We start from the raw sequence: 15,806 nt of genomic DNA on the forward strand, positions 1-15,806 counted from the left end.
AACAAAACAACAATAAATGAAGAGAACAAAAGATGAAACAAGACAAAAATATTGCATGGAAGATCAAATATTTCAATTGAATTGTATATTCGTTGAGTGGAAACGTTACAAATATTTATAAGTAAATAAGAAACTACCCACTAATACAATAACCTTAAAAATCTCCCTTAATCAATCTCCACTTATTCGTTAGACCACTAACTCCTAAATAAAAGCCAATAATATAAATTAAAAAAAAAAAAAAAAAAAAGTAATTTGATTACATGTAAATTCAGTTTATGTATATGATTAACGAAAAAAAATATTCGTTAAAAGATAATACCAAATATTAAAATCTCAAAATTTCAAAAGATTAAAAGTATAAAAGTATAAAACAAATTTACACTTTAAAAGTGTGATTTATTCAACTTATCATCTTTGTTTTTATATAGTAAAACATGCAACACAGAACAATGTAATTTTTTCTCTGATTATTGTTGGAATATCTTGAATCTGTTATCTGATATTTAAACGATCAAGTACGTGGAACTCATTGTCCGATGGACATAACTAATACACTGCTAGTGAACCACGTAAATTTGTGTGTCGATCTTCTCTATTCTTTTACGTATTCTGTATTTTTTACTTGTTAGTTTGGTAACCATCATAAAAGAGATGAGTGACATTGTCCATCATTAAGATGAGCAACATTGTTAAAACTAAAACTGAGTACATGAAAAAGAAAGAAAAGACATAAAAATAGAGGCAAAAAAGAGTGATTATGTGTAATAGAGAATAAAAAATTTTGTTTGTTGATGAGGTTGGCCTTTTGGCATAACATATGATATGATGAAAAAGAAATGGGATGAGTTACATGAGAGAGTGATTGGGAAATTATCAAAATCACGTTTGTTAATTTTATAATTACCAAAAAAAAAAAATTATTCCTTCAAAATCAATCTTAATACAATAAAAAAAATGCTTTTAAATATATAAAATTAAACATTAAATTAATTTTGAATGATAAAAGTGTATTTCAAAATGATTTTAACCATTTTAAATTCACTCCTAAATATGTATTAAAAAAAAGAAATTTTTTCGATACTACAAATTTTTACAATTTGGCACACAAACGGTCTGATTTAAATATAATGCGAGATTTATTATCATTAAAAAATACTTATAAAAATAAAATTTTAATGCGAAAAAGAAAATATAATACTTTTGTAGTACTAAAAATATCATCCATAAATAAAACAGAAAAGGGTCAGAAGAATGGTAGCCAAAATGAAAATTTGTCGTGAATATAAATACTCCTTTTCACGTGAAATGGTTTTATATGATCAGAGAAGGCATCGTAATAATTTTTTAAAAAAATAAATAAAAAATAATAATGACCACTCTCTTGTTTTGCTTCGACCAACATCCTTCAATAAACAGTAAAATTATTGCATTTATATACCCACAATTCTTGGAAGAAAGAACCCCCTTCTATTCACAAATATTATTCTAAATTTTTTACTCTCTTAAAATTCAAATAAAACTTTTCTTCTTAGATTTTATTTATTTTACTTTATTATTTTCTACGTACTTCTGCTGAAATGATATCAGTTTTGTAATGATGAAAGAAATTAAAGAAAAACTGTTCCTTTTCGTACTTCAACTCCAAAAGTGATACCTTTCATGATTTTCAAAAACCTATGCTCATTATTCTCTTGTAGTAAAACTTACAATTTTTTGTTTTTAAAAAAGTATATTTTGTCAATTGACATTAATCTAATTTGTTATTTCGTTATTATTTTCCATTTATTTTGAAGAACATTAATCAATCGGTTTTTCCATTGATTAATTTTTTAATTACCACATTACAAACGGAGAAGTTAAGGTGATAACAAAAAAAGAAAAAAACGCCGCGATTAAAACAAGTTGGAGAAATTAAGGTGGTTTTTTTTTTTTTTTTTGAATAATTCTCCTTCTAGAAAGTTGATTATTTATTAATCTTGTTCACCGCTTTGGCCCCAGCTCTTTATTGCTTGAACTACTGCTTCTTTCACAGCTTGAGCATCAATGGCTTCTTCTCCTTCTTCTTCAATCTACCAAAAAAAAAATAATAATAATTTTTTTAAAAAAACACCCATTTAATATTAAACTTAATATTTCAATAATATAAATAAAACCCAACAGATGGATCAAAATTCAATTCTTTTAGGTTAAAATATATATCCTTGTTAAAATTAAATGATTGATTTGACCAATTATGCATGAGAATCAATAAAAAAGATATATTTAAATTGATGAATAATGATGATGATAATACATATATATATATATATAGAAAGAAGGGTGTTTGGAAAATCTTACTTCTGCAATAGCTTGTAATTGGAAAGTATCAGTACAAGAAACCCTAGCTTCAATGACATTAAGCCCCAACTCTTCAAACACTTCTAATATGGAAACAAGAAGCCCTTGACAACTCTTTTCTGAAAATACATTTATAGAAAATCCCTTTACTAGCCTTTCCACTGTAACCTGCTACAACACACAAAAACACAAATGGGTTAATTTTTCTCTGAATAAATGAAGGAAATGGGAAAAAAAAAATTGATTTTTATTATGATTATGATTATTATTGATTGATTGATTGAAATTATTAAAAAAAATTATACCATGGGAGAATATTGATGAGAAAGTGGATTTGGGTGGATTGAATTTTGAACGGTGGATATATCTTGATTCAATCTTTCTACTTTCTGTTTTAGCTCCTCGATATATTTTGATGCATCCACTATAATCGAGGCCTTGTTTAGCTGCTACACACACAAAATACCAATTTTTTTGTGTTAGAAAATCATTGCTTCTTCTTTTTTGTTTTAAATTATTAAAAAAAAAAAACCCAAAATTCCTCTTCTAAATTACCAAGCTTTTTTATGCCAATTATTCTCAATTTTCACATCAAAATTCCAAGATAAGAGGATTATGGAAAATAAAATTTAATAAGAAAAAGAGAGAGAGAGAGAGGAGAAATTTACAGCATGAGAGTTGGTAATAGAGCGAAGTAATTGAAGCTTCTCATGCAGAACTGCCTTCTTGTGCTCTCTAGAAACCATGGATTTTTCTTTTTCTTTTTTTTTTCCTTTTCTTTTTTTCCTTTTGTAATAATTTCTGCAAAAAAGAAAAAAACTTAGAGGTGTGTTTTATAAGGGTATGATGAGAGGGCCTGAAATCTATATGATCTTTTTCTGTTTGCTAGCTTCCCACATGACTGCATCACTCTCTCCTTTACAACCAAATATATAAAAATACTTTGCCAACTGTTCTACTTACTAAAATACCCTTCTACTATACATTATTATTATTTTTATTTCAAAGTTTTAATTAAACATTCTTTTTTAAAAAAATATAATTAATTAAGTTGTTTTGTTTTTTGTTTCATGTCAATGAATTATATGCATTCTTAATTAATAATAATAAGTGTACTAACTTTACAGTTTGTACATTCAAAATAAAACTACCAATAATCTCATTCTTTTTTCTCAAACACAAACCAACAAATTTAACCCTAATGTATTTGGTAAGTTAAGTACTTCTACTTGGATGTGTGGGCCAAAATTTTTGGTACAGTGTGACATTTTTTTTTAGTACAATTGATGGTAGAAGAATTCGTATGTCAATTGAGTTACGCTTGATTTGATACAATAGGATAAATTCTTATTTTCTAATTTTATTTTAATTATACGTACAATAATCTTTTCTTTATTCCAATCATTTTAAAAGGAACAAAAACATTTTATAAAACTTAATTAAGAAGTTTGGTTTGATAATCGTTTGGTTTTTAAAAAATTTTAATTAAAAAACTATTTTTAGATTTTAAAAATTCGACTTAGATTTTGAAAATACTTTTAGAGAAACTCAGAGGTGGAATAGGATAATAACATTTATAAGATTAGTTTTCAAAAATTCAAAAATAAAAAACCAAATAATTATTAAATGAGAGTATTTTATTTTTATTTATTTTGAATATCAAACTTGTATTAGCATAATTGTTTTAAGGTGATTTTAAACATGTAGAATTTATTTTTTGTTTGGTAAGGAAAAGAAAAAAAAAAAGAAGAATAGTAACAAAACCAAATTGATTTTTAAAAAAAATGTCCAAAAAAGAAAAAAATAATTGAAATTTAATTGTGTATTGAGTAATTAATTTAAAGCGATGAAAATCTAGAAATGAAATTGACATTTGTAGAATAAGTCGTAAATGTAGTACATGTAATTAAAATAGAATTTTGAAGAATAATGAGTGGTAGAAATATGATAAATAAAAGGGCAAAATGGAGAAAGAGAAAAAAAGGGGGGGTTAGAGAGAAAATAGTGGGGGCAGAAATAAAAAGGGCTCGTGATGGTTGCGGATGGGAGTGAAAAAATGGCCATCGAAAGAAGTGAAGGCCAAGGAAGCAACCAAAAGGATGTTTAGTTGTGATTTTTGAATGCCTCCAAACACTCCTCACGGGGGACTTTTTCTTTTTTCTTCTTTTATTTTCAATTTTATTCTTCTTCTTCTTTTTTTTTTTTTTTTTTCTTCATCTCTCTCCAACACGTGTCTTTCTGCATTTTAGAGGTGTACATGAATTGAGTTAGAGTATCGGATTATTTATTTTTTTCTTTATTTTCTATTACACTTTTTATTAACTTAAAACACTTAATTTTTGTACCATACATATTAATAATTAAAATTTTATAAAACTCAAATGTTAAATATAAAATCCAAGATATCTATTACAAACTTTATACAAACATCAAAAATATATATAATTATAATATTTATAAGTTATAATATATATATATTTTTAATAATATTACAAATTTGGGTTGAGTTGGATCAACCCGAACTTCTAAAAGTGTAACCGAATCCAATCTACCCACAAAAACATTAAAAAAAAAAAAAAAAAAAAAAAAATCCAACTCAACCCAACCAAATCCTTACAATTTAAGTTGGATAGTTCGAATTGTTCGGGTTTCAGATCATTTGAATACTCATTGCATGCATACTTCCTCTATAATTCCAACTTCTTATGCAATCACAAATTTTCAAGGGGCAATTGCAACTTTAATAAAAATTTTAAAAATTGAAAATTAGGTGTGTGTCCCTAGGTTTTGCTTTTTTATAAATATGTCGAAAAACTTTCACCTAGAAATTTAATTGTTATTTGATTTTTATGTGATTGTTATGTGATTGCTATCTGATTTCTATGTGATTATTACACCAATTTTCAACTCTCATCTCCATCAAAACATTAATTCAATCTTCTCATAAATGGATATTAAAAATTAAAAAGACCCCAATAATATCCAACTACTGATGTTAAATCCCATCATTTTCGTCGCTATAAATAGTATTTCTTGTAATATAATTATTTGCATGCATTAGTACACATGGGATAGAAGGAAGAGTTGATTAACGCATAAAAATAATATTTTATTTTTTATTATTATTATAAAATAGAGAGAAAAGAAAATATATTTTTGGTCTCTCTAGATTTTAAATTTAGTTCCCATTTTGTCTCTAATAGTTATGAGATTGATTTCAATTTAATTTTCAAAATGTTACAATTTTAATATGGATCTTTCGTTAAATACTCACATTCGATGATTGACATTAATGTCCATTAATTAATTTTAAATAATTATGAAGTAAAATTAAAAGTTTAAATAGTGATGAAAAATAATGAAGCTAATTAATTGTAATTCTTTTAAATTAATTAATATACATCAATATAAAAAACGAAAAGTGAGTATTTAGTAAAAAAATTGAGATCAAAAGTATAAATTTTGCGACCTAAGGACTAAAATGAAACAAAAATTTAAATCTCAAATGTAAAATTGTAATATTTTGAAAATTAAGACTAAATTTAAACCTATCTCAAAACTACTTAAGAATAAAATATGTAACGATTTGAAACTTAAACACGAAATAAAAATCAGATTCAAAACCTAGAGACCGAAAACGTATTTTTCTTCCTAAAGGAAATTAAAAGGGTATAGAAGGTGAATATATATGGGAAAAGAATTGAAAAAAGGGAGTGATGAGTTAGGGTAAATATTGGTTGGGGGAAATGTGTGGATTGGTGAGAGACAAATGAGGTACCCAGTCTGTATTCACATGTGTGCCCTTTAATCATTACAACAAAACAATACACACCACACACCAGCCCTGCTCCTACACTTGTCCCTTCCCTTCCCACCAACAGTTGTACTTCCATTTCACGCTCGAAAAAAAATTTCTAGTACTACCGAAGTATATATAGTATATACAATAATAACCTACAATCACGCCATACAAAAAACAATGCTTTTGAAATTTTTAGAAAAAATTATGGGTATGCATAGATTCAATAATTAATCGGTAATTTAACCTAGTATAAAGAAAACAAGAGATTTTACTGTTTTTTGTTGAAATAACTTGAATCTTGTTGAAATATCTTAAATCTGTTACGTAATGTTTCGAACGATTAAGTATAGAAGTTTATTTTATGTTTTTCACTCTAAGGTTTAGAGAAGTGTGCTTTATAAAATCTCTAACCTTAGAGATGCTTTTGTTTTGTATTATGAATTATTCTCTCTAATAATAAATTATTCTTCTTTTGTCTGTGATGTAGCTAACACACTATTAGTGAACCATGTAAATCTTTGTATTGATTCTTTACTGTCTATATTTTTTGTTTAACTATATTTGTCTATTACATAATAAATCTCTTATTTGGTGCTTCGAACGACCAAGTATAGGGACACCTTTGATCTGTCATTTTATAATATCATTCTCTCTAATATTAAAACTACTCTCTCACTCTATCTTTGGACGTAGCTTAACACATTGTTAGTGAACCATGTAAACCTGTGTGTCGATTCTCTATTGCTTTACATTTTCTTAATAGTGATTCTCTATTGCTTTTGATCTTTAATTTTGCGTTTATCTTCAATCGTAGAACTTAAATTTTTGAGTAGATGAGTGATTAAACAGTTTTGTTTTTGTTTAGCAATTGAATTTGGAGAAATAATAGTGAAGTTGAGTGTAGTTTTTGTCGAATGAGCGTGACTGGATGTTTATCGATATATATATATCATGATATTATGGAAAAAGAGGAAGCCTACAAAATTCACACAGATAAGCTCTTTGTCTTCACTAACACACCTATTATTATTACTGTTTCTTCAAAAAACCAATTCCAATTATTTTTCTAAATTATATAATTTTTCCCCCTTTTTCTCTCTGCCTTTTGTGTTTTGATTTGATTTTTCACATGCTTACTTTCTTGTACAGTCGTTTAAAACCAACCCCCCATAATTCCCTGTACACAATAATTCACACTCCCATGTCCAAATTTTATATATACTTCCAAATCAATCAAATTCCTTCCATTTTTTTTTTAATACGGATTACATATCATTATCTTTTTTTTTTCGTTTTCGTGCTAAAAGTGATCTTGACGAAAAATTTGAATATGGAATGTAAATTGAACCGTCGTTGGAATGATCGAGTTTTAAATGTTATTGTAGGATTATTTTAGTTTGATGGTATAAATTAGAAAAGGGGACAGGATGGGTTACTCAAGTTTACATTTTTATAAATTTCATGCTTTGGTTATGCTTTGAATTTGTTTACTATCTTTTTTAATATTTTGTGTAATTACCATATTTTTCAATAAAGCTTACCATATGTTCTTGCTAAAAGTGAAAAGAAATAATAGAGATTAGAGGCTTTATTATTAACTTCATAATTTTTCAATAAAACACAAAATGCTTTAAATAAAAAAGATTATAACATACTAGATGCCTTACATCATTAAAAGAAATACAAATTACGATATTTATTTTGTCACGTCAAATTTTTTATAATGATCTCCTTATTCATGTTAAAGACGTTTTTATAAACTCTTGTAAAAAAAATAGTAGACTATAGGACTATAATAAATGTAAATGAACTTAAATTTAATTTCATTTATCCTAAGTTGATTTTAAGGAAAAAAATGAAACAAAATATATATATTAGACAAAAGAATCCCCTTTCATTCTATTTTTATGACAAACCTTAAAAAGCTTCCAAATAATTTTTTTAAAAAAAGGTCAAATTACAACACTTTACAACTTTACAACTCAACTTTCGATGTTAAAAGTTAGATATTCTAATCAAAATACGTACACTTCGAGAGTTGATACATAATTACATATACCCCAAAACTTTATTAATTTGATTAAATTATAATCCTCCAAGCTAATCAAGCATGCACCTGCGTGCTTAATTAGCATTAAATTATTCAAATTTAGATTCAGATCAACGAAAAAGGGGAACCCTTTTTCCAGCCCACATTCTCTGTCCGTCAGTTGCTATAAAGTTGGAGAGAGCCTCGTGGGATGGAATTAAAATGTTACCTAGAAAATTTGAAATTGATTGCTCTCCAAATTTTCAAATTTGATTTTTAAAATTAATCATACTAATTATGACGTTAATTACCGAAAACCCAATTGTCATTTAGCTGCAAAAGAATAAAATTGGTTAATCCTAGCATTAATTTGATCCAATAGCCCCAACCTAAGATAATTGAATTGCTAAATCTGTCTATTTAATTGGCTTCTTGATGTGAAATTATTACATTTGAAAACCAAACCATGCTAAAAGTATAATTACTTAATTCGGAAATATTTCTCGTGACATATTCTTTACCCTAAGTTAAGAAACAAATTTAAGCTTAACTCTTACATTAATTAAGCCGAGACCGTACTATGGGGTGACTAAAAGTCTATTATTATTAACTAATCTAGAATGCAAAAAAATTGAAAATAAATTTGTAATTTTGCGTGAATACCATGAACTTTATTGTACTCGTTTCACCGAATAAATTCCTCGATGTTCATGATATATTATATATATATATATATATATATATAGTATATATATATAATACTACCATATCCGATTCTATTTTTCTAATTTCTATGTGTGTGTATATATATATTTTAAATAAATGAATGAATAAATTATATTGTTATCCGTTTTTGTGGAGCAAAGTTATAGGATTCTTGTGACTTGCTACAAAAGGTCACGTGAGTTGCACTTCGGGAAAGTACATTCACATGCAAATGTACAATGGAAACAAAACTTAATAAAAATATAAAGTTAGTGATAAGTGCCTCTCTTGTTCACTTGGGGCCGAAGAGAGTTTTGGTTGGCAAGAATCTATACAAGGATAATATAAACAACAAACACAAGTAGTTTTTGATTCATACTTGTTAAAGAAAATCGACAATCAAACCTAAACAAAAATTTTTTTGTAAACAATTAAAGAAAATTCGACACAGATTTATGTCATCACTAACAGTGTAGTAACTATGTCCATAGACAGAGAGATAGTAATTTACAGATTCAGAAACATCAATAGAATTTATATCGCAGTATGTTAGCTACATCCATGGAGAGAGAGAAAACAGTTTATTATTAAAAAGAAAGATATAAGATTTCAGATTCAGAAACATCATAGAGTTAGAGAGTTTATACAGTGTATCCCTCTAAACCCTAAAACCAAAATCATAAATATTGTAAATAACATAACTACAAATACAATGTTTAGTTATTCAGAACGTCAAGCCATTTCACACTCTGATATATAATGAATGGCCCAAAAACAAAGTATAATTTGAAAACTTTATGACCTTATTCAAAACCTAGATGCATCATTAAATATCAGGAGAAAATGTGTAAATCATAAATGAAAGGGTTAAAAGAGAAAAAGAAAAGGTGGGTTTGAAGCAGAAAGGAGAGATTTGAAAAGGGTCACTCTCAAAAGAGTCGTCAGTCTTAGAATTGTAGCAGCTACTCTGCTTTCGTCACCTTGTAATGCTCAGACAGCATATATAAACTTATGACAGCTATATAATTTTTGTCTTTGTAGATTCAAACTCGGCATCTTTCTTTCTTCCTTTTTTATTTTTTTATTTTTTTCCCCTTCCTCAATACATAAATAAATGTATCTATTTAGATAGAAACAGGGGATATAAATGAGAGTTTTAATTTTAGAAGCATAAAATTAGAGTGGCCCAAACAGCAAATAAATCTGTATAAGTAGCAACAAAATGCATAGCATTAAGTTAGGAAACGTACCATATTGTTGTTATGTTTACCCTTACTGATGTTGACAGAAAGATTTCAAACATTTTAGGTCACGGGGGCGGTTTGTAGGCTTGGAGATTCATAGATTTTCTTTACAATATTTCCTTTTTTCTTAATTCCATCAATTATATATATATATACATATATGCTCACTGGAAGTTGCTTGTCCCATCTTCTTCACATGTTAAGGAAAACCAGCATATAAATCCAGCAAAAGGACCACATATAATGGCACAACAACAACAAGCTAACACTGGTGAGGGCCATACTCACAAGACATTTCATAAAAACAGCCTTTCAACTGTTGTGTCTCGTTATTGGCTTTTGGATAGTCTCTGAAAGGCACACAATTTTTCCCTCTCCCCCATGCAATTCATTTCTCTCCTCCTTTAAACCAGGAGCTTTTCTTCCTCTTTGCTTCATAACTTCACCATCCAAGCCTTCACTCCTTGACCCATCTAGCTAATCTTCACAAAAGAACTTTCCTTTCCCTATTTCAACAAGAGTTTAAGTCAGTAATTATTTAACTTTGAGCCTTGAACCAGAAACCATAGATGGTATGTCAATATTTTAGAAGAAAATTACACATTAGATTGTATCATATAAGTGAGGTAAATTCACCTCAAAGGTAAAGATTTATAAGGATTAACTCACTCAATACCCGAGAAAAGAAAGAATCTCATAAAGTGGTTTCATTTCAATGCAAAATTTTGTTTCTGGGTGGCATAGAACAGTCTTATTACACCCCCAGAAGTTAGTGAGATTATTGGTGGGGAAGAAGAAGCATACCGATTAGTTATGACTATGAGAGATCATGTCAAAGGTATTTTATATCAGTTATCACTTCACTGCAGCTGAAAGCAATAATTCAAAAACAATCAAATTCCTCTTATGGTAAAAAAAGGAAAATGAAATAATAAGAATATAAAACAGTAAACTCATTTCAGCTAATTCACGGGAGAAATAGTAAACAGATTCTGGCATGATAAATAGTTTCAGGAAATAAAACAACTAGGCCATGTTTCCAAGGAAAAAAAAGGGAAGGATAAAAGACAAATTTAGAGAGTTAAAACAAAAATAAATAAGAGGGAGAGAGAAAAGAGAAATGTCTTCATTTCTATTGCTGGATGAATTTGAGAAATTTCTCCCCAAACTTATTCATGTAATGAAATGATAAATTTTACTACTTCGAACATGACAAGTTTGGTAGACCCCAGTAATATCATAAGCAGAAAGGCTCTATGATTCCATATTAGCACACCATAACAATGCATTACTATAGAAGAGGTCAAACTTCTGATAGCCTTCACCCAATAAAGCAATCATATTGTCAAAAAGTAAGAGATCTTCACAGAACCGAGCAAGATCCGTGGCGCTTTTTATCATTCCCCTAACTCGAATCGTTATTCTTTCTTATCTAATGCAGTACATAATCATACATATTTCAGAAACTGCAGGAGATGAATAATGCAGACAATCATATCTGTAAGTCCCATATCCTTTACCCCCAAATTTAGTTCTTAAGCACCAATTTGCCTTCACTGTTTAATTTGATATCTTTGGCTGATGCTTTTCTTTTTTCCTCCATAGAGACTTGGTCGAAGGACCGGGACTTCCATCCAAATCCGTATAATCTAACCAAGGTCCACATCTTACAGCTCATAACTCAAATCTGGTACATCATCCAAAGAAATGGCTGCCAACTTCAACTCTTCTAGCTTTGCATAAATTTTATCTTTTTCTGGATGTTGTTGATCACCTGCATAAAACTTATGCAATGTACCATTCATAGAGATCCAACTAAATCCTGGTTCCTTTTTTACCCCCTGCTCTTTCATCACAAGCCGCAAACTAAGCCCATCTTTGTAACTCCCTGATTCGATATAGGTGTTGGATAAGAGAACAAAGGTGGCAGAGTTTTCTGCTTTGGAAGAAAGTATCTTCTGAGCAGCAAGCTCTCCCAATTCAATATTGCCATGGATCCTGCAAGCCCCCAACAAAGTCTGCCAAACCATTTCATTGGGCTCTACGGGCATCCTACTAATAAATTCCATTGCATCGTTTAGATGACCCACACGACTTAAGATATCAACGATACAGGAATAATGCTCCATCTCTGGCACCAAACTATAGGTTTCCTTCATTAGCTTGAAGTACTGTAGGCCTTCCTCTACCAGCCCGCCGTGGCTACATGCAAATAGAACACATAAAAAAGTAACAGCATTGGGCTCCACACCTGACTGCACCATCCTTCTAAAGAGTTGAAGGGCATCATCAACAATACCGTGTTGAGCATGACCAGCTATTATTGCAGTCCACGACACTGTATCAGCATTAGATATTCTATCGAAAACCTTCTTCGCCTCAGCTAGACAGCCACATTTTGCGTACATGTCAATCAGAGCACTTTCAATACATGTGTCCATATCCAAGCCAACCTTGTAGATGAACCCGTGGACTTGCTGACCGTACTCAAGTAAGCAAAGGCTAGCACATGAAACAAGCACGCTAGAAAAGGCAAACTGATTGGGTGCATAACCTTCTTCTCTCATATTTGAGAAGATCTCTATTGCCTTATCCCATTCCGAACATTGAGAATAAGCAGTCACTAGGGTGGTCCAAGATACCAAATCTCTATCTTCCATCCTGTAAAAGACCTTCCTTACATCCTCCAGCAATCCACATTTCGCATATGCATTAGCCACTGCATTGGAGATACTTATATAATTCACTTCCAATCCTGATTTTATAGCTCTGGCATGAACCTTCTTTCCTGACGACAAACACTTCAAAGCAGCTATAGCATTAAATACACTACAGTAAGTGTAATGGTCTAAGTGTATGTCGTTTAGACACATTTTGGCAAACAATTCCAAGGCCTTTTCATTAAACTCACTCTGTAAATACCCCGAAATCATTGCATTCCATGGTGCATTAACCCGACAATTTGTGAAATGCGAGTCAAAGATAGATCTTGCCTCTCGCAAAGATCCACATTTAGAATGCATATCAATGAGGGCAGTTCCCACAAAAGTATTAGAGTCCACACCCAACTCCGAAGCAGAGCAGCTAACTTCTTTTGCCTTGTTCACATCTCGTAACATACCGATAGCTTTTGCAACACCGATAAACGTTTGTGCATCGAGTGTTACTCCTTCCCTCTTCATTCTGAGAAAAAGATCAAAAGCATCTAAGTAGAGACCGTTTGATGTGAACCCTGAGATCATAGCATTCCATGAGACTACATTAACTTCAGTCATGGTATTAAACACCTTGTATGAATTCTCAATCTGTTGTAACTTTGCATACATATTAAGAAGAGCCGTAGACACAAAAGTATGAGATGCAAAGCCTCTAATAAAAATCTGGGCATGTACCATTTTTCCCAATTCAAGGGAATCCAGGCCAATACATATCTGCAATATACCAGAATAAGCAAACTGATCAGGGAAAATTCCATGACTCTGCATTTCACAGAAGAACTCAAACCCATCGAGGAACAAACCATTCTCAGCCAATCCAACAATTATGACAGTCCACGAAAATATGTTTCTCTGGGACATTTGATCAAACAGGCGACAGGCAGCATCAATATCGGAGCATTTCGAATAAGCATGAGCAACATGATTAAGCAAGACCAGAGAATCGTGGTTTGAAAATTCCGATTTTAACAAAAACCCATGAACAGTTTTGGCTTGTTTCAGAAACCTTGCATCCACACAATCACGCAGAAGATCAACAAGCTGCTGAATTTCAAGATGGGAGTCAGTTTTATGAACTGTAACCGAATCGGGAATTTTGATAGCGGAGTTTGCAATAGCTTTTTGGGTAGCAGAATGTGTTATTGTTAAAGCTGAATTCCGTATCTGCCAAAAATTTCAGCCATTACAAAAATTAATCGCAATTGTGGAAGATAAAGAAGAAAGAAGAAGAGAAATTGGTTGAGGGAATGAGAGACTGGCCTGGTAATTGGGCGTTCGTGAAGGGAAGACAATGGATTGAGCAGGTTGAGAGACGGCAAAATTGATGGAGAAACTCATAATAGTTTATCGCGGAGCTTTAGTAAGTACCCTGTGCTTCCAGTTCCGCCTTGAAAATTAGTGGTTCTTTCTGGTTTCCAGTTCATCACCTCCATCACTTGGAGATATCCCCCATCCATTTGGGAAATTGTCCAAAATAACCCTTTTCACATTTAAAAATAGCATATTTTCTCAAATCTAGTAGAATTAATTTTTCTCGAACCTTCTCGAACAAGGTCGGCTACAAAATTGTGTTAACTTTTGAATATCAAATTCGATTGAGAGAAAAGGAATTTTACTAATTTGCCCTTAATAATATAAAAATAATATAATTATTATAATAACCCATTTTGGGAAAGAGATAGTTGACTTGCTCAACAAGTTTCCTTAACGTGATCCAAAATTTTTAGTGTTTGGCAGTCCTCAAAATCCTCCGGTCTCATCTTTTTTGCATACATTCAAGAAAAACAAGGTAAATATAGCAATATTGTCTTTTATAAATTTGTTGTAGTTGTTATTAGCATGTTGTTGAGCCAATAATTTAGGTTTTCGTGGTTGTTTACGCATTCTCGGTGGAAATTCAATAATCTTGGTCGCAATTGAGTATAATTTCACTGAGATTTAGCGTAGGGTTTTAAATCTCGGGCGAGATATGTATATAGTTGCATTGAGATTATTGAATATCTCTGAGATTTTGACTTTTTTTAGGGATGCCTTGTATATTTGTTTGTTTTGGGGTGAATGGAAGGAGGATGAGAAAGAATATATAGGGGATCAGTTGAAAGGGTTGATTATTGACGATGGAATAAAGTATGGGGAGGTTTTATGGGAAATATATAGAATTAGTGAGATATATTTTGTTGAGTTTGAATTGGTTATAAGGTGTTTGTACAATGTTAGGTCGAATATATCTACATTTGTGATCAGTAATCAAGAAGATCTCCATTGTGACGATGTGTCTAAAGTGGTCTTTTTAGTATCGAAGTTACCAATAGTCCATAAACCTAGGAGTACGATACCATCATATCTAGTTCAAAATGTTCCAACATTCACATCCGAACTTGAGTTTATTCCTGAATACAATACGGTTTCCAATGAGGTGCATTCATTAAGTCCATTGAATAATAATGTATGTCCATTAGATATGGGAGATGATACGGATGGGTTGTTGAAAATGGAATACGTGGACTTATTTGAGGATGCTGTTAACGATGAGTCTGTGTTTGAAGTGGACATGTCAATGGATTATGATGTGGACGTTAATGTGGCGGATATAGATATGTTCGAGGCAGTTGTTAATGCTAATCATGTGGTAGAGTCAATGATGAATGTAGAATCAAGGGTTGACAAAAGAGCTTTTGGTGATAGAAACCCAACAATTGACGGTGAGCATTGTACAGATTCAGTAAGAAGTGGTGAACACCGTGTCAGCTGCAACAAGAGGAAGCATATCAAAAAATTAATGGCGAGCACCATAGTCATCTCATCTGAGTCTACTATAGAAGATATCCAAGTTGGTAATATGTTTTTAACCAAAAAATATTTGGCCAAGAAACTGTCTGTCTTTGCCATGTTGGGGTTGATGCCCTAAAGTCTTGTGTCCTATAATTTATAAACAGTTTGTATGAACGCTTGTGTTGTATAATATATGA

General features: G+C 30.6%; 2 protein-coding genes across 6 annotated transcripts; both read right to left on the reverse strand.

Annotated features, from left to right (window-relative positions):
- Nucleotides 1-1,788: 1,788 nt before the first annotated feature.
- On the reverse strand, nt 1,789-3,242 carry LOC120075304. 4 transcript variants are annotated; one of them, XM_039028571.1, is made up of 4 exons: nt 3,009-3,242; nt 2,646-2,786; nt 2,341-2,508; nt 1,789-2,072 (listed from the first exon to the last, which is right to left on the reverse strand). In XM_039028571.1, exons 1-4 carry the CDS (start codon nt 3,084-3,086, stop codon nt 1,974-1,976), a joined length of 486 nt encoding a protein of 161 aa, XP_038884499.1. In that variant the 5' UTR covers nt 3,087-3,242; the 3' UTR covers nt 1,789-1,973. The 4 variants fall into 4 exon arrangements, with proteins under 4 accessions (XP_038884499.1, XP_038884497.1, XP_038884498.1 ...); XM_039028569.1 differs by having other exon boundaries at nt 2,341-2,511; XM_039028570.1 differs by having other exon boundaries at nt 2,646-2,789.
- Nucleotides 3,243-10,080: 6,838 nt separating this feature from the next.
- LOC120075372 (pentatricopeptide repeat-containing protein At3g16610-like) lies at nt 10,081-14,297 on the reverse strand. Of its 2 annotated transcripts, XM_039028705.1 has the most exons (4): nt 14,098-14,297; nt 11,641-14,001; nt 10,925-10,989; nt 10,081-10,626 (listed from the first exon to the last, which is right to left on the reverse strand). In XM_039028705.1, exons 1-2 carry the CDS (start codon nt 14,173-14,175, stop codon nt 11,788-11,790), a joined length of 2,292 nt encoding a protein of 763 aa, XP_038884633.1. In that variant the 5' UTR covers nt 14,176-14,297; the 3' UTR covers nt 10,081-10,626; nt 10,925-10,989; nt 11,641-11,787. The 2 variants fall into 2 exon arrangements, with proteins under 2 accessions (XP_038884633.1, XP_038884632.1); XM_039028704.1 differs by having other exon boundaries at nt 10,089-10,626; nt 10,925-14,001.
- Between the last annotated feature and the right edge of the window lie 1,509 nt (nt 14,298-15,806).

This window comes from Benincasa hispida, chromosome 4, assembly GCF_009727055.1.
Source record: "Benincasa hispida cultivar B227 chromosome 4, ASM972705v1, whole genome shotgun sequence".
NCBI lineage: Eukaryota > Viridiplantae > Streptophyta > Magnoliopsida > Cucurbitales > Cucurbitaceae > Benincasa > Benincasa hispida.